General features: G+C 43.1%; 1 protein-coding gene across 1 annotated transcript; it reads left to right on the forward strand.

Moving 5' to 3' along the window:
• Positions 1–1,909: 1,909 nt before the first annotated feature.
• MECR (mitochondrial trans-2-enoyl-CoA reductase) lies at positions 1,910–23,067 on the forward strand. The gene is made up of 10 exons (XM_044287860.1): positions 1,910–2,196; positions 5,949–6,046; positions 7,661–7,792; positions 9,977–10,120; positions 13,266–13,368; positions 15,236–15,338; positions 15,414–15,487; positions 18,089–18,149; positions 20,633–20,705; positions 22,493–23,067. The coding sequence occupies exons 1-10, from the start codon at positions 2,099–2,101 to the stop codon at positions 22,654–22,656; spliced, it is 1,050 nt and encodes a 349-aa protein (XP_044143795.1). The 5' UTR covers positions 1,910–2,098; the 3' UTR covers positions 22,657–23,067.
• Positions 23,068–23,269: the final 202 nt, after the last annotated feature.

Below are 23,269 nucleotides of genomic sequence, written 5' to 3' on the forward strand. Positions count from 1 at the left end.
TTAGAGAAACCAAAGAGGGGTAATAACCAGGAAAAAACAGTGACAATGACAAATTAGCCCCAGAGTAAAAGCATATACTTATCTCCTCCTGTGAGCAGCAAAGAAAGGGGGATTGTTAGGAGTGGCTGGTTATTATAGCGGCTGTATCAGGGGGAGTGGCCGGTTATTATACCGGCTGTATCAGGGGGAGTGGCCGGTTATTATACCGGCTGTATCAGGGGGAGTGGCTGGTTATTATACCGGCTGTATCAGGGGGAGTGGCCGGTTATTATACCGGCTGTATCAGGGGGAGTGGCCGGTTATTATACCGGCTGTATCAGGGGGAGTTGCCTGCTGCCTCGGTCACTAGTTTTCTCTTCCTGTTTTGTTTTTGCTGCTAGAATTTTCTGTAAAGAAAGAGATTGCAATACGAAGCTTCCGCGTCTGCCATAAAATTGGCCTGGCTTCTCTAAATGTTTTTTGGCAAAGTCTAATCTGGCCTTTCTATTTTTGAGGCTGATTAATGGTTTGCACCTTGTGGTGAACCCTATTTGCTCTCATGAAGTCTTCTCTTTATGGAACACTTAGATACTGATATATCCGGATATAGGATGGCTGAGGTGTGTTCTAACTTCAGCTTTATCTGTGTCCTGAGGAGGCAGATACAGTTGAATACAGTGGTGAAGCAGGGAGCCGTCAGCTCCACCATTCCACTGCCATGCGCGACTGCAGAGCTGAGCTGGACAGCACACAGGCCTAGAATCAGTCCCCGACCGGGCCTATCCTGCTCAGCCGGTGAGATTGCTTCATTTCATTGTCCCTGCTGCTGGGGAGAGCAGGATGTGCTCCATTCATCGGGGGTACGGGGCTAGCGGAGAATTTCTTTAAAATTTTATTCACTATTGTAAGGGGACACTAAGGGGGCAACATTATTGTACGAGGGCCATAATCACTGTGTGGAGACACTAAGGGGGCATAACTACTGGGGGGGGGGGGGCACAAAGAGTTCATTAGTGTGTAGGGGCATTCTTACTGTGAAGGGGCACAAAGGTGGCATAACTACTGTGTGGGGACACAAAGGGGACATAACTGCTGTGTGGGGCACAAAGGGGTCATAACTACTGGGGGGCACAAAGGGGTCATAACTACTGGGGGGGCACAAAGGGGTCATAACTACTGGGGGGCACAAAGGGGTCATAACTACTGGGGGGGCACAAAGGGGTCATAACTACTGGGGGGGGCACAAAGGGGTCATAACTACTGGGGGGGCACAAAGGGGTCATAACTACTGGGGGGGCACAAAGGGGTCATAACTACTGAGGGGCACAAAGGGGTCATAACTACTGGGGGGGCACAAAGGGGTCATAACTACTGGGGGCACAGAGAGTTAATTAGTGTGTAGGGGCACTAAGAGGGCATTCTTACTGTGTAGGGGCACAGAGGTGACATAACTACTGTGTGGGGGCACTAGACGGATTGGGCAGAGGAGTGGCTTGGTGTAAAATGAAATGTGCACGCTGCTGCGCTGTCTCTTGAAACGTTGGGAGTTATGCTTAACATAGGTGTACTTGATGGGAATCTGATTTCTCCACCAGAAAATTTTAAATCTTCATCACAGAAAACCACAATTGACATTTCCATTCTTGTCTCAACCAATGGGGCTCAATCCAATCTCAAACTCTGCTGCAGTTTTTTCCAACAGAAAATTCCCACCAGTGCTGGCTGAGGTGGACTGACCTGCACCTTCAATGTGACCTGTAATGGACCAAGACGATTGTAATATTTTTGTATTCTTTATTCTAATTTGACGTTGGAAGACTACAACTCCCAGCATGCTTTGAGCCACGCATTGCAGGGGTCATGCTGAGAGTTGAAGCTTTGCAGCAGTAATTTATCAAACACATGCTCCTTTGAGAAGGCTGTGGCCGCCATGCCCTCAGCGCGGTGAGTGTGCCAGGCCGTACGTGACAGGACTCACAGGAGCCTCAGCCTGCATGAGACGGCCCTTTATACCGCTGCCCCGCGCTTACTCAGCAGTGGGCGGGGCCACACGGCGCCTGACGTTGGGCAGACTGAGGACGCGGCGTCACGGTTCAGTACCCGAGAGAACGGCGAAGACATGTGGCCGCTCATGAGGCTGATCCGGCGCCCGCTCAGCACCGCTGCACCCCGCGGACTGGTGTATGAAAAGCACGGAGAACCCACACAGGTGCTACGGTAAGACCTAGAGCATCATGGGAGGGAAGGACACACGGGGGAAACGTCCCGGTGACTTCTGGGAAGAAGGGGCGTATCCATGCGCTACCTATAGATCTGTATGGAGCCTGTCTGTCAGGGAGTAATGAATGGGCAGAGGACAAAGCGGGGAGATGTGTGCTAGCCATCATGTCTAGAAGGGCTGAGGTGTGAGGAGTAGAAATCAATGGAGAGCTTATAGTGGTGGTGCCGTGTTAAAGCCAGGGCCTAACATGTTCGCCACCTTTTGGGCAAACCTCCATAGGAAAGTATACTTACCTGCTCCCCATCTTTGACTGCCTCCACTGCCCATCTGCTGTGACACTGCTGCAGCCAATCACTGGAACCTCATCAGTAACCTGCCCCCCCCCATCATCATACATCATACATCATGTGACCATTTGACATGTCAGCAGGGGGCCCAAGTACAAATGCCAGGAGGTAGGATTTACCCCCAAAAAAACAAAAAGGTGGCCATTCCCTTTAAATTGTGCATCTGCACTTGAAACGCGTACGTGGCATTGATTTTGCTGGCCGAGAGTAAATTAAGTATTAAGTAAGATGTTAGTGCGTGCTGAACGTTCTTCCATGTGATTTGAGTTTTTCCTGTGTATTATACTATTATGTGAAGTGAGGTTTTTCCTAGTAAAGGGCTACTTTGATTTTCTAAAGGGTGCACATGGAATAACGTAAAAAACCTACCTCCCAACTTCTGAAAAGACGAAAGCTAGACATAATGTGCGAAACAACTAAACGCCTAATCCCACCCAGTCCCCTAAATGCCCCAACATAGTAATTATTCCTCCTTTATGCAGTAGTCATGCCAACATTGTGCCTCCTTCACAGTAGTTATGTCCAGATATGTGCCCCCTCACAGTAGCGATGCCCAGATAGATGCCCCCTCACAGTAGTTATGATAGATATGTGAAATGTATCGGGATGGCTCACCCTCCAAGTTGCAATGAAAAAAGGGTGCTCCCCCTAAAAAGATTTCCCCAAACCGTTGAGAGGAATCAAAATGTTCAAATGGAAATGAGGGGCACACCTACATCTAATTCACACCGACCACTGACCAGTGATATTAAAAATGTATTAAATATACATACGGTACCTGATAAATCTAAAATGCTTAAAATACAGCCGTGCTGAGGGTAATATTGTCATGAACTAAAGTCTCAGTAGTAGATGTCTCTTAATAGAAGCGCTGAGACTCGGCTTATAAGGTGATCGATACAGTCACTATATTGGTCCGCAATTTATATGCGATTCTTCCAGTATAGGAAAAATAGATGCGTTAATCTTTCAGTATAGGAAGGATAGATGCGTTATCCTTTGCGTTTAATTGCATATATTCCTTTTCATAGTTATGGCTTTATTTCACAGTTGTAGCTTCGCTAGTGCACTGTGATACAATATAGCAAGTTACTCACTGTTATAGAAGCGGTGGAGTGTTCAGATTGTTGCGCTTAACGCGGCGTCCCACGTGTTGTCAGCACAGATGATCGTACCTCCGGTTAGCTTTATCGTGAGTAATGAACTTGCAAAGAGAGAAACAGTCCGTTTACATGCCAGGGTCAGTAAGGAATCCGACCCAACTTGAGATTTGCCATTGCTTGGTGTCTCTTTTACAAGACAGCACTTTCGTTTCTTTACAGATTAATTGCAGGTTCAGTTGAGATGCGCAAATGATATTGCGGTTTCCTTCTTTCTGTAGAGACTTGTCTGCACCATACGCGTTTCGGAGTTAACACGACTCCTTCCTCAGTGGGACCACTATTATGTGTTAGTCTGGACCTATATAAAGTAGTCTTTATAGTATAATCGCAGCACAGCGAGAAGGAACGCCCACTAGAGAAGCTGATGACCCCTCCCCATTGTTCCGATAGTAATTGGCATATGGAGAAGAGGAGGAGACAGTAATGGGGCACAGCTGGGGAACGGAGCGGCGCCCAGGAATAATAGTAAGTGCTGGCACATCTTTGGGCGCCGCTCTGTGTAGAAAAAGTCCTATCATTGGTGGCGCAGTGTGGCCGCCCCTCTCTCAGTTCATTGGTGGCAGCAGCACAGGGGGAGGGAGAGACCTATTCCAATCATCTTAAATCTAGCGATGTACTACTTACTACTAACTTCTTGGCAGTCAGGAGGCTGGGCGGGTGCTCGTAGCGTAGCTCACTATGTCACGCGCCTGCTCCACCCACTTTATGAATGAAGCAGGCGGCGCAGGTGCGTGACGTAGTGAGCTATGCTGCGAGCGCCCACCCGGCCTCCTTACTGCCAAGAAGTAAGTAGTACAGCGCTAGATTTAAGATGATTGGAATACTTTAACAATACCCACTAGTTAGATATGATTACCGTATACTACAGTAAGTGGGGCCCGATGTAGTAGAATACAGTGACTGCACCAGGCCCCGCTGCCATTACAGAAACAGATGCCAGCCCCCATTCACTACACAGGGACACTTATGGGGGATCTGTGGGTGACACATAAGATAAGATGCTATATATATGTGCAGTCCACAGTTTTAAACATGATGGGGGCCACTTATTATTAATGTCAGGCTGGGCACATGCTTTTGGACTGGACCCCATGTGCCTCATATTAATAGTAAGTGACCCCCAAAGTTCCATCTCACATAATAGGCAACATGGGGTTAATGTGAGTTACAGAATACAGACCACTTATTAATATGAGGCACCTGGATTGGAAGTCAAAATTCCTAAGACTGTGCCAATAGGAAGTGACTGTTTTTGTAGCTCATGCATTAACCCCATGTTGTCCATTATGCAAGGATATGGATACTTGATAGGGTTATTATGAGGCACATGGGGGTTATCGCTAGGAACGGTTGGACCTGTGCCTCACATTAACCCCATCATGTATCACTTTGGCAGCTTCCGATCTGAGCCATGGTAAGCTCCCTATGTACTATGCACAGGGCAGCAGGGAGAGTGTGAGGTCCTGTTCACCCTCAGATTTCTATTAGGGGGAATAGGACGAGGGATAGATCCCAGGTTCTAGGCCCTAAGGGGGGAAATAGTTATTAAATAAAAAATAAATAAAATTAAAACACCAAAATATTAAAAGTTAAAATCACCCCCTTTCCCAATTTTACATATAAAATATAGAAACAATAAAAAATAAACAGATTAGGTATCGCCATGCCAAAAAAAGTCCAAACTATTAAAATATTTAAAAAATATCTCCTATGCGGTGAACGCCATAACAGAAAAAAATAAAAAAACAAGCAATTGGAAATTTTGTAGTCACCTTTTACCCCTAAAAAATAGGATAGGACTGTTCTATTATGGGCCGAATGTTCCATAAAATACCGAAATCACGCAGCTTTTTTTGGTCTTTTATTGTTTTTTTTCCGCGTGGTATTGAGTATCGAAATCGAATAAAAATGTTGGTATAGTGACAACCCTAATGCAATGTGTAAACTGTATCCTATAGTTACAGTCCTGGCACTAGCGTAGCTATAGGGGTCGCAGCGGTCGCCGTTCCGGGCCCCTAACAGTTGATCGTTGGAGGTTTCAGCAGCAGGAACATTGATCGGTGGGTTGCCGCAGCCACTTGCTTTTCAGAAAGGAATGTCCACATGCAACAACCCTTTAAAATCAGCGAGACATCTCAGAAGATCCAGTAGGCCTCCCTATCTAAATGTGTCTTAAGACGTTTAATGCTCTTTTATAGCTGTATGTCTGTACGTGTAATATTGTCTTACTTTCACTAGTTTGAAGAATATCGAAGTTCCTTCTCCAACTAATTATGAAGTCAGAGTTAAAATATTGGCAGCCCCCATAAATCCTTCAGACATCAACATGGTTCAAGGTGAGACGTTTCAAAGAGAACAGTCTAATGTTGCTGGACCCTCGCCCTCAGTCAATCTGGCAGCTGCTTCTCTTCTTTGCTGCCATATCCTTAAAGTGACAGTATCACATTATATTTAGCTGCAGCTCCCATTGGAATATTCAGAGCGGCACCAGCGATCAGGTGGTTTCTGAGACAGCCTGACCACCCCATCTGCACATCTCAGAACAAGATGTCACTACACATATCTTGATTGTGTCACTTTAAGATCTATGTTAAAGTGCTTCTCCAGACAATATTTAAAATAAAAAAACAGGCTCTGACTGGTGTTAAAAAAAAAAGAAAAAAAGTCATACTCAACCTTCTGATCCCAGGTCTCCCATCAGTCTCCTCCTCCTGTTTCCTGCTACAACCAGTAATTGGCTGAGCGCTCATTTCCTGTGTGTTGAAAGGAACCAGGAAGCTTCAAAGCAGGGGTGACAGGGATCATTGAGGTGATTGTCACTTTAAAAAAAAAAAAATTATGCCATTTGGCTGGTTAGACTAACTGGTAGCTTCACCCCGGTCTGCTGATTCAAACGTTGTTGTCCCCCTGCGTATCATTGCATCCTTTGCTGAGAAATTAAGCCTTTTGTATTATGCAAATTAGTTGTTTGATGCAACAAGGGTGTCACCGTTGCACCAACAGCTTCCTTCCCTATCCTGCTTAGTTCCACCCTCTGTGAGTGACAGAGCCAGGCAGCGGTGATGTAATCTTGCCCCCAGTGCACTCCTGATGCTCGCCAGGGCTGAAGTCTGTACTATGCAGCCCTAGTAAGCATCCGGGCTGTACTGCCAGCACACGTGCTAAAATGCAGCTGTCACCACCAGACATCTGAGAAGCTCTAACAGACGTCCTTCAGAACCTCCTCCTTGAGGTTCCTTTTGTTTTGCTTTCATTTTCTCATCTTGTTAGCCTCTCTCAGCTGTCATGTAGTTGCACTGATTGCATCCCTTTAAATCCCTTCCCATACTGCATCACTTTGCGGTTTATACAACTTCCTCGAGTGTGTGCATGTTGGATGCTACTACTGAGTCTTCTACAGATAAGTTTTGTTCATTCATTTGTATTTTCCTGTTTGCTGGATCCCAGGTGACCCTGACTCCCTCCGTATCAAGTGTAGGGAGCCGGTGGTCGTGTCCCCTCACTATTATAGGGTGTTCAGGTGTTATACAGTCGAGGAACGAGGATATGCGATCATCTACCATTGAGATTTTTGCATAGGCTGAGCAGTTAGGGAGAGAGCCAGGTCTGTTGTAGGGCTCTCCCTTTGGTTCCTTAGTTTTGGATCCAGTCAGTCGGATCTTCATTTTGTGTATTCTAGTTTTCTGTACACTTTCCGTGACAGCAGGGCTAGGCGAGACAACACCGCCCTGCCACTCAGAGCTGGGTACAGAGCTAAGCACGATAGGGAAGGGTGCTGTTGGTGCAACGAAGACGACCTTATTGCTCCAAACAGCTAATTTATATTTCCCAGCAGTGGAGGCACTGATATGCAGGAGACTGTAATTTAAGATAAGTTGATTTGTTTTTTTACTAATGTACCTGGGGACAGATGCCCTTTGAGTTGAATGTTCTGTTAATGTTTTCTACAGGGACCTATGCCCTGTTGCCCCCGCTACCAGCTGTAGGGGGAAATGAAGGAGTAGCTGTAGTAACTGAAGTTGGAAATCATGTATCTTCTGTGCGGCCTGGTGACTGGGTAATACCAGTGGATGCCGGTCTAGGTAGGTAAGAATTTTGGTTTGACCATTCCTTGCTTTTTCTTGAATGACACGAATTGCGTTTTTACCTCTATAGCCTCCCACATGTGGAAAGGCCAAGCAAGGCTTTTCCAAGCGCATTCGTATAGCTAGGCCGCACTGTATGTTTTTTCTCAACCTTTGTGTCTTTTAGTGAAATGTAATATAAAAGTGAGATGATGAAACAATGGCTACATGCATTTCAGGAAATCATTGTTGAGGTTTTCATTGTATAAGAATTAGGGTACTTTCACACTTGCGGCAGAGAGATCCAGCCAGCAGTTTAATCGCCGGAACTGCCTGCCGGATCAGGCAAAATGTATGCCAACTGATGGCATTAGTAAGACTGATCAAGATCCTGATCAGTCTTAAAAATGCCTGGTCAGTCGAAAAAATGCATTGAAATGCCGGATCCGTCTTTCCGGTGTCATCCGGCAAAACAGATCTGGCATTTATTTTTTTTCACCTTTTTTTCAGTCTGCGCATGCGCAGACCGGAAGGAAGGATCCGGAATTCCGGTATTCTGAATGCCGGATCCGGCACTAATACATTCCTATGGGAAAAAATGCTGCGGTTTTCTCTTTTGCCTGATCAGTCAAAACGACTGAACTGAAGACATCCTGGTGCAAACTGAACGGACTATTCTCCATTCAGAATGCATGGGGATAAAACTGATCAGTTCTTTTCCGGTATAGAGCCCCTGTGACGGAACTCTATGCCGGAAAAGAAAAACGCAAGTGTGAAAGTACCCTTAGAGGTTCACTGACAGTTCAGTTAGGGACCTCCATTGTAGATTACTTTAATAAAGTGCTGGATAAAATAGTGCGGCATGCTGTCCAGTAGAGCAACCAACACCAAAAAAAAAACACAATGAGGGAGCTTTATCAAAACTGATGTAAAGGACAACTCGCTTAGTTGCCAAAAGCAACCAATCAGATTGAACCTTTCATTTTTCAGCGCTCCTTTGGAAAATAAAAGGTGGAATCTGATTGGTTGCTGTGGGCACCTAAGACAGTTTTCCTTCACACCAGTTTTGATAAATCTCCCCTAATGACCTTGTTATAGTGAAAAGAGTCAATCAGGTGTTGGTGTTCGTCATGTGATGGATTCGTATTTGGCTTGTCTTTCAATATGGTGGTGAATGAAAACCCAAAAGGGCAAATTTACTAAGCCTGCAGATTTATCACAGGGGCTTAGGCCAGATGATAAATCTGATGCAGAGAGATACTTTTTTCCATAATTTTACTCCATAATTATGGCATGAAATGGCACATATAAGGTCCTGCCCCCTTCCCACTAAGCTGCACCCTCTTTTTCCAGCCCCCCAAAAATGGAGAAACCCTAGTTGTGCCAAATTGTGACAGTTTGCACCACTTTTTAGACAGATTCTAGGCACAGATACATTGGTAAAGCTGGGCTAAAGTTATATAACCTTTCTCTTACAAAGTGACTCCATTTCTTGGCATAAAACCTGAGAACCCCATTCAGTATTGGACCGATTGGCTAGAAATTGTTCAGAAATCTGTGCGTTTAAACGCATGCTCACAAAAGCAGAACCAGGCCACATTGTAGATACTATACAAATACTGAAGAAAGTATTGATCAGGATACAAAGACTGTGGTTGTATAAGAAGGAGACTGTTGTAATAATTAAGACATGCTGTTTCTACCTTCAGTCTGCCCTCGTGGTCACCCATACATCCATGTGACACTTTATCTGTAGGTGGTATTGAGAAAGCTCTCCATTACATCTAAGTGTCCCTACTTTCACTCAGGTAAGCCCATTGACATCACAGTGATACATTTTACTGCATCAGTGGAGGAAGGGCATGCATTGTATCCAATGACCCGAAGGCCATGAAATGGAAGCAGTATTTCATAGCCACATCATTGGAACCCGGCACGGTGACCGAATTAACTGCATGTGTTCACTGCACCTCTGCCAGTATTTGTGCTGAGTTGCACATACCCCATACCTCAGATGCCAGAAGCAGTCACCAGTAAGGCCTGTTATACTGTATTTTAGTCATGTCTTGCTGCACAATGTTTGATATCATCCATTTTTATTTCATTCAATTAATTTGGCTTTGCAAAGAAATTGGTGAAAAATACAAATAGATTAATAAAGAATACTTTACGGGATAACTTTTGTGACCTATTGATTCACAGGTACATGGTGTACAGAGGGCTTATTCAGTGAGGAGGCCCTAGTGCGAGTTCCAAGTGACATATCTATAGTGGGCGCAGCGACCATCAGTGTTAACCCCTGCACTGCTTACAGACTTCTCTCTGATTATGAGACCCTTCGGCCAGGTAAGTAGCAATGAGCAAGATACACTACTCACAAAAAGTGAGCGATATTTGGCTTGTGGGTGAAATTTCAGGATGAACCTAAAATGCACTCTAACTTTTAAAGGTGAACTTAACGTGACCTTCTCTAAACTTTTGAATGCACATGTCCAACTGTTCAATGTTTCAGTACTTTTTGCACAGCTTGCTGTTCTCTAACAAGGAGCTTAATGCCAAAATTTACAACAGGTGTTTGATCCATGAATAGCCCAATAAATTTCCTGGTTCAATTAGAATTTGTATTTAAACAGTCCTCCTCATCATGCTGTTCACATTTTGACATCATGAGACCAAGACCTAACAATTGATCAACAGTACCTCGCCATTGTTAGGCTTCAAGCAGGATGTTCTCCGATGGAAGTGGCCACTGAGCTAAGAGTGTCATCAGCAGGTTGTAACAGAGATACAGAGACACTAGAAGAGTCACAGAAAGGCACAGAAGTGAATGTCCTTAGGCTACTTCCCACACTGATGCCCCACGGAACCAGATAATGAATGCCACACAACTCCAGGCACATTTAAGGGAAGGTGAGAGGCCCCCATGTGTCACATCAGAGCATTTAAAACCATTTACATCAGCGTGGTCCGCGTGCTAGATGACCTGCAAGGGTATCTGACCACACCACCAGACAAACGTGCCATCGTCTTGCATGGGCCAGGGAGCATCTATGCTTAGACGAAGGACCATTGGGCCTCGGTGCTTTTCACTGATGAAAGTCGATTCACGCCGAGCAGCGCAATGCATCAGCCACAGATGAACCTTTGGTGGTGTTAGTGTGGGCAGGTGTGTCTAGTCAATACAGCCTGACACTTTGTGAATGGTACAGTGACAAGCCCATACTACTTGAATAACATCATTAATCCAGTCATTGTGCCTCTGCATGAACAACACAGGCCTATTTCATCTTTATGGACGTCAATGCGCTAGCTCATCAAGGTCGCATTATTAGGGAACGGCTGATGGAGACTGGGGTACCTCAAATGGCTTGGCCCGCACTTTATCCAGACCCGAATCCCTATGGGATCAGCTGAGTCGCCATTTAGATGCTCATAACTCTGTACCCCAGAACCTCAATGGCCTGAAGGCCGCCCTTCAAGAAGAGTGGGATACCATGCCTCAGCAGACAATAAGTTGACTTGTGAACAGAATGAGATGTCGTTGTCAAGCTGTAATTGATTCTCAATGCCACATGACAAGTTTTTGAGACATTGACATTTCTTGTGGGGGTATACCCACCACTGTTGTTGTTTTTTTTTGTTATAGTAAATTGTTTGAGATGAGGAAATCACCATTGCATGCTTCTACTTAAATGCCCTGCTTTCATGTTCTAATATCCCTGTAGCATTAACTTTTTATATTGTCTATAAATTTCTCCCAAAAGCCAAATATCCCTAACTTTTTGTGAATAGTGTATATACAGTCATGTGAAAAAATTAGGACACCCTTTGAAAGCATGTGGTTTTTTGTAACATTTTTAATAAAAGGTTATTTCATCTCCGTTTCAACAATACAGAGAGATTAAAGTAATCCGACTAAACAAAGAAAACTGAAGAAAAGTCTTTTCAAGATCTTCTGTAAATGTCATTCTACAAAAATGCCTATTCTAACTGAGGAAAAAGATAGGACACCCTTGCCCCTAATAGCGAGTGTTACCTCCTTTGGCTGAAATAACTGCAGTGAGACGGTTCTTGTAGCCATCTACCAGTCTTCGACATCGGTCTGAGGAAATTTTACCCCACTCCTCAATGCAGAACTTTTTCAGCTGTGAGATGTTTGAGGGGTTTCTTGCACGTACAGCCCTTTTCAAGTCACCCCACAGCATCTCAATGGGATTCAAATCTGGACTTTGACTTGGCCATTCCAGGACTCTCCATTTCTTCTTTTTCAGCCAATCTTTGGTTGATTTACTAGTATGTTTTGGGTCATTGTCATGTTGCATGGTCCAGTTCCGCTTCAGCTTTAATTTTCTAACTGATGGTCTCACATGTTCTTCAAGCACCTTCTGATACACAGTAGAATTCATCGTGGATTCTATGATGGTGAGCTGACCAGGTCCTGCTGCAGCAAAGCAGCCCCAAACCATGACACTTCCACCTCCATGCTTCACGGTTGGTATGAGGTTCTTTTCTTGGAATGCTGTGTTTGGTTTACGCCAAACATGTCCTCTGCTGTTGTGTCCAAATAATTCAATTTTGGACTCATCTGTCCAAAGAACATTATTCCAGAAGTCCTGGTCTTTGTCAACTTTATCTCTGGCAAATGTCAGTCTGGCCTCGATGTTTCTCTTGGAAAGCAAAGGTTTCCTCCTTGCACACCTCCCATGCAAGTTAAACTTGTACAGTCTCTTTCTGATTGTAGAGGCATGTACTTCTACATCAACAGTAGCCAGAGCCTGCTGTAGTTCTCGAGATGACACTTTAGGGTTTTTGGAGACCTCTTTTAGCATCTTGCGGTCTGCTCTTGGGGTGAACTTGCTGGGGCGACCAGTCCTGGGCATGTTGGCAGTTGTTTTGAAAGCCCTCCACTTGTAGACTATCTTCCGGACAGTGGAATGGCTGATTTCAAAATCTTTTGAGATCTTTTTAAATCCCTTCCCAGACTCATAGGCTGCTACAATCTTTTTTCTGAAGTCCTCTGACAGCTCTTTTGCTCTCACCATGGTGCTCACTCTCACTTCAACAGTCAGGAGCACACCAAACTAAATGTCTGAGGTTTAAATAGGGCAAGCCTCATTCAACATGCAGAGTAACGATCTACTAATTATGTGCACCTGGTGTGATATACCTGTGTGAGATCTGAGCCAATTTAAGAGGGAATACATGTGAGGGTGTCCTATCTTTTTCCTCAGTTAGAATAGGCATTTTTGTAGAATGACATTTACAGAAGATCTTGAAAATACTTTTCTTCAGTTTTCTTTGTTTAGTTGGATTACTTTAATCTCTCTGTATTGTTGAAACGGAGATGAAATAACCTTTTATTAAAAATGTTACAAAAAACCACATGCTTTCAAAGGGTGTCCTAATTTTTTCACATGACTGTATGTAGAGCAACCAACTGTAAGTTGTAGAATGCTTTTGTCATTTACCGCTCTGTTGTCATCAATCACAGGGGACACAGTAATACAGAATGCCGGCAACAGCAGTGTGGGTCAGGCTGTTATACAGATCGCAAAATCTTTGGGTATTACTACCATTAATGTTGTGCGAGACAGGTACGTGTGTAAGTAGCAAAACAAAGGTTTGATATCAAAAAGTTACATTAAATGATGTGCATAGTTAAAAAAAAAAAAAATATATATATATATATATATATATATATATATTTTATATATACTTTTTACATACTAAACAAGGGGGTATAAATTCTCCTTCCCTACTACATTATCACCAAGCTTTGATCCTTGACCAGATTAGATCTCAAATATTTAATGACCCATTTAAGCACTGGGTTCAAATTGAATTGCACATCTTAAATACCCACTCATTCTCAACTTGCCTAGCAGCGCAATCTTTCTTCCAAACACAGATCCTACCCTCGCTCTCAACTCTTAGGCTAGGTCTACACGACGACATTTGTTGCGCGACAGATAGGGCGCAACATTTGTCGCGCAACATTTTGTTGCACTAATGTCGCGCAACAATTTTTATAATGGCAGTCTATGGTGTCGCACTGATGCGACATGCTGCGACTGCGACGCAACAGTCGCAGAAAAATCCATCTCGAATGTATTTTCTGCGACTGTCACGTCGCAGTCGCAGCATGTTGCAGTGCGACACCATAGACTGCCATTATAAAAATTGACGCGCGACATTAGTGCAACAAAATTTTGCGTGACAACTGTCGTCGTGTAGACCTAGCCTTAAAGCCATCCTCTATGTTTGGAACGCTATTCCTAACAATACATCACTACTTTCTCAAAACTTGCAAAGCTCACCTCTAGATATACAGTATGTGAATTCGCCATTAAGGGTCTATCCTTGACAAACTGGAAATCTGGAGGTGTTTCCAAAATCGAACAACAGTAATTTCATCTCCTTCTCTATACTTAGAGAGAAACACAATATACCCACGGGGGACTTCTTTAAATACCTTCAGGTTAGACACTTACTACAAACACTCAAACCACTAAATCCGAGTTTTGAAAATAACAGATTGAAAGACTGGATTCACTCTAATAACTTAAATAATAAAGGTATTTCCAAAGGGTATCAACTGCTGAAAGATGCTCCCACTGACTCCATAAACTACCTAAAACTTAAATGGCAATCAGATCTCCAAACTGATATTTCCAAAGACCAATGGATAGAATCTTACACCATCACCTCTAAACTATCCAAAAATATTGGACACTTTGAAAACGCCAGGAAGGTATTTTACCACTGGTACTTCATGCCATTATACTTAAATTCTTTCCTGACATTCCCCCCGAATGTTGGAGATGTCATAAGCATATTGGTACCTATATGCACATATGGTGGTCTTGTCCTGTAGTGATGAACCTTTGGAAAAAAGCGTTTGACCTCATTTCCCATCTTTGTAACACGCAAACTAATCCTTCTCCTTTATTGGCTCTTTTATCAATTGGACTAAGTGACTTTCCTTAAAATTTTTGCTCAATTGCCGCCCATATCATATTTACTACTAGATTAAAAATTGCCTAGAATTATTAGAGACATCAACAACAATTGCTGGTACAAGGGTATGTACGCTCGTGCTCACAGTAATCTGCACACGGTTAAGTGGAGATGGGATATATGGCTAAACTCAGAACATTGTATACTCCCTGACAAACTTTTCTAGCCCACTCAAATTATTCCTCTCCTCTTTCCTCCATTACCCTCCCCCTTCTTTTTTCTCTCTCCATGCTTGAGATATCTATTACCCATTGTCAACCTTATAATATTCTGGTACATATTCCTCTGTAGACTATGACTGTTCTCATGTAACTCACTTGTATTACCTTTCAATGCATTTACATGTATTCCCGCTTGCAGTAGGTATTTTATAAATTTCAATAAAAAATTGAATGTTCAAAAAAACAAACAAAAAAAAAACCTTTACACAATAAATATATGCAGGCCAGATCTATCAGGCTTGGTGGAGAGACTTCGGAGTTTAGGTGCTGACCATGTGATCACAGAAGAACAACTGCGCAAGCCAGAGATGAAGGATCTGTTTAAGGTAAGAGGGGTATCCATCAGAAATGCAAGCGTGGATGTGAACCTAGCCATAGAGTCATTTATTTGTCTATTATAGAACTGTCCCCGTCCGCGTTTGGCATTTAACTGTGTCGGTGGAAAAAGCACAACTGAAATGTTACGTCATCTGGAGTAAGTATTGACTGCTGCACTATAGTTGTAATTGGAAAAGTTTGTTCTGTCGCATGGTAAAATAATTACTGGTCTGGTCTGATTATTGTCACTCAGAAAAACCTAAATAGATGAGGTATTAGTAATTGATAAATTAAAGGGGTACTCCGGTTACCATAAATATAACTTATGTTAGACTAATTCATCATCAATAATTACCTAATATAATGTAAGTTTGACAGATTTACCGTTCAGTAGGTATACAAGTACCACCAATGTCTAATACCGGGCTTGGGGGGGTGCACTGCGCCACCAATGAAGATTAATCTCTCATTTATTCATATACAGGAGGCGGGAGCTGGCTGGAGAATCACATAGCCGGCTCCCGGCCTCTATGAGCAGTAGCTGCGATCCGAGGTACCTGAAGGGTTAACTACCGCAGATCGCAGCTATTGCTCATAGAGGTCGGGAGCCGGCTATGTGATTCTGCAGCCAGCTCCCGCCTCCTGTTCAATTTGAATAAATGAGAGATTTCTCTTCATTGGTGGCGCAGTGGCCACAGCCCCTCCCCTTCTCTTGTCCCCTGTCCTTTCATCAGCGGCAGCACAGGGGGAGGAGACACTGCTCCTTCTCCCCTGTGCTGCTAAGGGGAACACGGAGAGCGCTGTCAGCAGCGCGATCTGTGTTCCCCATACGCTATCGGAATATCGGCAAAATAGATCCCGATACCGATAGCGGTCAAAATCCTAATTATCGGCCGATAATATCGGTAAAACCGATAATTGGTCGATCCCTAATTGAGATCTGTCATAGGGTCTCAATACCGGAAAAAAATGTTTCAGTTTTGTCCCCATTCATTGTCAATGGGGACAAAACTAAACTGAACAGTACGGAATGCTCCAAAATGCATTCTGTTCCGTTTGGTTGCGTTCCCATACCGGAGAGCAAACCGCAACATGTTGTAGTTTGCTTTCCGTCCTGGGATGCGGAGCAAGACGGATCCGTCATTACCCCAATGCAAGTGAATGGGGACTTCTATGGTGGGGACCACCATAGAAAACAAATCCGTCCTCCATTGACTTTCAATGGAGTTCATGATGGGTCCATCTTGGCTATGTTAAAGATAATACAAACGAATCCGTTCATAACGGACTCAGGTGGTGTATTATCAGTAAAGGAAGCGTTTTTACTGAACCCTGCCAAATCCAGTAAAAACGCTAGTGTGTTGCTGATTACTGAGTAGAGGGGGCTGCCAATCAAAAAATATCTGCACTCCCAGCAGAAAGCTAGGGATTGTGGGGATTGTAGTTTTGTGAGGGAAGATCAGGCACCATGATACTCAGTGTGTTGCAGGCACATAGGAGCTAGACAAATGGATTGCAAGGTAAATTGAAGCTCTGGTTATATGTGTAGGTGGGTACTAGTTGGGTCACAGCTTGCAGTTTTTCAAAAATTAAGTTACTTTACCAGAATACCGCTTTAAGAATGATTTAACTTTACCAGTAAAAAAGTGATCTTGTAGAACTCCCACAAAAATGTGTATTCTCTGGTTAGAAAGGGAGATAATATAAATTGAATTAAGAGGTGCATGGCTTCTAATAAATTTGTTGAATCTTCTGCTGTCCGTGCCCCAGAAAATGTATTCCACCTAGAAGCTGGAGTAGATTTTAACTATCTATCAGTTTTCTGGCTTAAACCATCATAAATATGTCAGGCCTTGGTTGACCCCTCTTGTTAAAGAGAATCTGTCACCAGGAACCTCCATATCAAACTGCTTTTCGTTTGTTGATCCAAGGCTCCATTCCCAAGTTATGATGCTTTTTCATAATATCCAAATTAAGCCTTTGGTGCAATAACTGCATCACAATTGCTGTTGTTGCACCCCAGCTCAACTCATTTCTGTGTCCAGTCCCTGGCTGCTTTCCCACCACCAGGCCATGTCCATCAAAAAATCCAGAGGCTGGCCACAGAAATGAGCAAGAGCAATAGTGACACCCTCATTGCACCAAAGGCCTAATTTGCATATAAAGAAAAAGTATTGGAAACAAAGAAAGAAGAACAGCGTTTTAATAAGGTGAACAGTTGGCTAGGGAGGTTGCTGGTGACATATTCTCTTTAAAGGGAACCTGTCACCGGGATTTTGGGTATAGAGCTGAGGACATGGGTTGCTAGATCGCCGCTAGCACATCTGCAATACCCAGTCTCCATAGCGCTCTGTGCTTTTATTGTGTAAAAAAACTAAACAATTTGGAATTATTTTACAATTAAATTATATATTAACGTAGAAGCAAGATGTACACAAAATCTAGTATATTAACTTTAATCATGGGCTTTCTGAAAGGGGTTTTCCTGGATTTTACATTTGATGACCCATCATTAGCTTAGGTCATCAATATCAGATCGGTGGGGTCAGACTCCTGGTACCCTTGAATGGGGGGTGCCAGGAGTTGGGCCCCCGATGACTTGATAATAATGGCCTATCCTAATGATAGGTTGTGAATAGTAAAGTCCCAGAAAACCCCTTTACATGTGTTCTAGTGGATGCTGCTCATTTATTTTGTACTCTACAGTGTAAATTACGGTATTTCTAAGCAACCGTCATAACTAGTATTTGTTCTTTAGTCATGGTGGCACAATGGTGACCTATGGAGGAATGGCCAAGCAGCCGGTTACTATCCCAGTGGTGAGTACTATATACATTTTTTTCATTGTGGTGTGAAGTGTAGTCACAGGCTGAAGTGTAGGATGAAGGGTGAACTGAGTTCCGAGGCCCATAGACAATATGGTGCTTCTCAGTGCTGACCTAGGCAGAGAACATGGCTTACATAGGGACCCTGTGCTCTGCATTGTAACTCAGGCCGTCCTGCGGTGTACAGTAATTAGGACAGGCTCTGTGCTCAGTAATCTGAGAGCGCCCATTTAATTTCTCTACTGATTGACCCCTAGACTAAACGAGCCATTATAAACAATTAAATGGGTTACCTGATTTCAGAAACATCCCCCCCCCCCGTGTGCCGGGCCCCTCACAGGTGATATACTTACCCCGGTCCCTGCACACCGATGAAAACATCTGGTGTTGGGGGGGGGGGGGGGCAGCCAATGGGACAGGCGTTCATATTATAAAAGCTATTACTAGTTCCTAACTAATCTACGTGCGCAGACACCCTGGCTATAGCATGCCACTCTCTGGTCACCTGGACAACTCATCCAGCCCTCGCCTATTAGTAATGGAGCATGAAATGGTTTAGTTAAATACATCTGCTGATGCCATGCTATCAACCAGTCTGCCCAGTGTCATAAAGGCTTAGAAGTGTCACTTCCTCGGCTGTTAACATCTGTCCTTTCCATGGCAGGTAATCCTTATGCTTCACTAGATAAAATGTTAAGCCTTTCTGAAATGTGGATAAGCACATTGGGGGAGATTTATCATATCCCTTTTCCCTGAAAAGTGACATTAAAAGGTTGCAAATTATGACCTTCATTTATCATACCTTCACTCCAGAATTCTGGTATCAAAAAGTTGCAAAATAGGGTTTTTTTTTTTTTTTTTTTGTTTTGTTTTGTTTTTTTACATGCACTTGCACAAAATCTTGCGACTTTTAGCATTTTTACACCACCCACTCCAGTTTTGTAATGTGGGTGTGGTTAGCCATGTTAATGAGTTTCACTCCAGATTTAGGATTCCACTCCAGGAAGAGGTGGAGTAGGAAAACTGGAGCAGCTTCTGTAGCCAAGTGTTAAGTCTAAGGATAAGACAAATTTATCAAACAACTTGTGACATTTTATAAATGTGGCATAAAGTACTCCCAACACAGACTCAAGCCAAACTGACTTCAAATATTCTCATGATAAATTCCCCCCTATGTGTTTGCCACTTTTTAAGGCTACTTTCACACTTGCGTTCGGGGCTCCGCTTGTGAGTTCCGTTTGAAGGCTCAGAATGCATCAGTCTGGCACGTTTTTCCTCCGCTCCGCTCAGCAGGCAGACACCAGAATGCAGCTTGCAGCGTTCGGATGTCCGCCCGGCCGTGCGGAGGCAAACGGATCCGTCCACACTTACAATGTAAGTCAATGGGGACGGATCCGTTTGAAGTTGACACAGTATGGCTCAATTTTCAAACGGATCCATCCCCCATTGACTTTCAATGTAAAGTCAAGACTGATCCGTTTGCATTACCATGAACAAAAAACTAATTTTTTTATTTATTATTTATTTTTTGTTCATGGTAATGCAAACGGATCCGTTCTGAACGGATCTAAGCGTTTGCATTATAGGTGCGGATTCGTCTGTGCAGATACCAGACGGATCCACACCTAAACGCAGGTGTGAAAGTAGCCTAACTGACTATTTAAAAAATTGTTGCAGTTTTTATGCCACACTCACCACTTTTCCGAGCGGGGGCATGACCAGGGCTAGAAGGGGGCATGGCCAGCAGCTATGACAAATTTATCTTCATTTACACCAACTTTCTGGAGTAAATGAAGCCAGAAATCTCTAAAATGTCGTAGATTTCAGTTTAGGTGCACGGACTGCCGAAGGATGATGCCTAAGATATGACAAAGCAGCTGTAAGGGAGACATCTTCCTATGTATCACCATAAAGCTTAGGCTGCATGCACACAAACGTATGTGTTTGGCGGTGCGCCAAAAAAAAAAAACGGATGGCATTTTTTTTTATTTTTATTTTTATTTATTTTTTTGTTTTTTTGTTTTTTTTTGCGGATCCATTGTAATAATGCCTATTCTTGAATAGGACATACTCTAATTTTTTTTTTGCGGGGCGACGGAACGGACATACGGATGCAGATAGTACACAGTGGGCTGTCTGCATTTTTTACAGAACCATTGAAATGAATAGGTCCACATCCTATCCGCAAAAAAAACGGAACGGACACGGAAACAAAATACGTTTGTGTGCATGTAGCCTTATAGACATATACTGATTATAGGGGTCCAACCTCTGCTGGACCGCAGTTCCCTGCACACCCGGGTGTGCAGGGTCATTCTCAGAATTAGTGGGGTCCTAGAGTTTGGTCCCCACTGATCATAAAGTGAGGGCATGTAAATTACTTATTACTGACTGTAGACCCAACCTAGTTATTGCACTGATACTTATCCACTTAGAAACTTCTTACAATGTTTGGCCTTTCCTTTCATTTATTTCAGAGTGCTCTAATATTTAAAAATGTGAAGCTCTGTGGTTTCTGGGTAACTAAGTGGAAAAAGGATCGATATAACAGTGAGTGTCTATGCATGCATGAATCTGCTGATCATTAGCCTTTTCTTTCACTCGCAATCTTTTAGCTTTTCTTCTTATCCCCTTAACTGTTGTTTCATCAGACATCTTTCATGTTGCAGGTGCTGAACACCAAAAGCCTGTCTCCTTGCACCCCTGGCTGATTTTTGCCAGGCTCACAGAAGGGGTCCCAAGTGGGCGCCACCTGTGACGTTCATATGCTCTGGACAGACATATGAACGGGGATTGTTTTCATGAGAAAATGGTATTTATCATGTAGAGGAAGTTAATACAAGGCAGTTACTAATGTATTGTGATAGTCCATATTGCCTCCTTTACTGGTTGGATTCATTTTTCTATCACATTATACCCTGCAACCACCCTGCAATCCAGCTTGCACACTGTAGCAGAAATCACTGGCTTCTCTGGTGGCCACATCCCCATTTAACTCAGAAGAACAGGAAGAAAATAATAATACAGCATCAGTTATTTTGACGATAGAAAGTCCTGAAGGCAGTACTGTTTTTTTCCATCCAAAAAACGGATCTCAGACGGAAATGACTTATACAGATGCCAAATGTGCATAACTGATGCACAGCTAAACTACTTATCACTAAGCTATAGCCTTTCCACATACAGAAAATGTTTTTTCTATGCCTATAAGCTAACACATATTACTGGTGACATTATAATCCTATCTTGTGCTTGTAAATAAAACTGTAATATGTATATTAGCCTTCTAATCAGATCTCAGTGTGGTGAAGCTATAGTACATAGAGTATATGATATGTAGGTGCTAGGACACAGGTATGCCCCCAGCATGCTGATGTCTAGTCCTCTCAATCAAGGGGAGGGGGAGTGTGCAGAGCACAGGGAGTGTTACATAGTAGTGCTCAAAGGATTCAGCCCCGCCCCCTGGTGCTCCAATTTGCTAATTTGCATATGAATAAAAGCAGATATCTCTGCAGCTGTTTAGCATACAGCCAAAAGAAAGGTGTAATCAGCATGATGAGCTCTACTAGGCAGTATGTCTGGTTTAAGGCCTCTTTCACACAAGCGTGGCGGATTGGTTCAGGATGCGTTAAGTGAAACTCGCACTATTTTGCAAGCAAGTTCAGTCAGTTTTGTCTGCGATTGCGTTCAGTTGTTCAGTTTTTTCCGCGCGGGTACAATGCATTTTGATGCGTTTTTCACACGCGTGATAAAAAACTGAAGGTTTACAAACAACATCTCCTAGCAACCATCTGTGAAAAACGCATCGCACTTGCTTCCGGATGCAATGCGTTTTTCACTGAAGCCCCATTCACTTCTATGGGGCCGGGGCTGCATGAAAAACGCAGAATATAGAACATGCTGCGTTTTTCACGCAACGCAGAACTGATGTGTGAAAAAAACAAACACTCGTGTACACAGACCCATTGAAATGAATGGGTCAGGATTCAGTGGGGGTGCTATGCGTTCACGGGTCACTCATTGCACCCACGCGGAAAACTCGTGTGAAAGAGGCCTTACAGCCAACATCTGGGTTTGAATCAAAAACTGCCACAAAAAGCTGTGCGTGACACCAACCTAAGTGAATTGCAGTTAGAATCACAGCTCTGGAGGTTGGTGACAGGTATCCCCCAACAGAAGCTCAGTCCTGACATACAACAGGAAGAAATGTCAAGTGACAATAGCAATACAATACAAAATAGCAAATGCCAAGTGGAGCTTCAATGTCTATTAGATATTCATTTATTTGCATCAGGTTTTATGTTTCTTGTCTTTTTTTTTTTTTTTTTTTTCTATAGATCGGGAAGAAATTACCAAGATGATTCGCGACCTCTGTGATTTAATCCGCAGAGGCAGGCTGCTTCCTCCCCCATGCACTGAGTGGCCCCTGGAAGATTTTACCCATGCGCTGCGTAATTCACAGACACCATTCCTTTCCCGCAAACAAGTCTTGATTATGTAATCAGGAGGTTAATTTATTTGCACACGTTGTATGGCTGAGATGCTAATGATCCTGTCGACACAATGTATATTTATAGATAAATATATATATTTTTATGTCTGTGAAATTTAGATTCCAATCTAAGAATAAATGTGACGGTATAAACGAGTGGTATTTTACTTGTCTGTATATAATGCCTCTTAAGAACATCCAAAACTTCCATTCTATTGCGAGAATATATTTATTGCATTACCTTCAGGTCTGATCCATTCATGGTGACTAATGTATGCTGTACTAATGCTGAGTCAGTGTATTCCAGGCTTATATATAAAACAAAACCCCTACATCTCCATGACAGACTTGCACAATATACAGTTTTGATGTACGTAGATTGCATATACGTGTAAATAAAACAGATGACAAGAAAAAAAAGTGTGATTTTATTTATTTTTTTCTTCTTTTTTTTATGATCCAAATTTATGGTCCTAAAACTAAGGAAATTTGATGATCAATGACTTTGCTTCCAGCCCCTTTATCGAATCTACAACTGGAGTTAGTAAGAGTTCACCTGGAGCTATATGCATTAGGGTACGACCATACGGCGCAGTCTTAACAGTGCGGTTTAATTTGAGAC

The sequence above is a fragment of the Bufo gargarizans genome, chromosome 3 (genome assembly GCF_014858855.1).
Source record: "Bufo gargarizans isolate SCDJY-AF-19 chromosome 3, ASM1485885v1, whole genome shotgun sequence".
Taxonomy (NCBI): Eukaryota; Metazoa; Chordata; class Amphibia; order Anura; family Bufonidae; genus Bufo; species Bufo gargarizans.

Excerpts from the sequence above, each read along its gene's own strand:
- MECR (XM_044287860.1), top strand. The coding sequence starts at position 2,099 with ATGTGGCCGCTCATGAGGCTGATCCGGCGCCCGCTCAGCACCGCTGCA. Across the intron at positions 6,047-7,660 it reads AGACATCAACATGGTTCAAG|GGACCTATGCCCTGTTGCCC; the intron begins GTGAGACGTTTC and ends TGTTTTCTACAG. Across the intron at positions 13,369-15,235 it reads ATTAATGTTGTGCGAGACAG|GCCAGATCTATCAGGCTTGG; the intron begins GTACGTGTGTAA and ends AAATATATGCAG.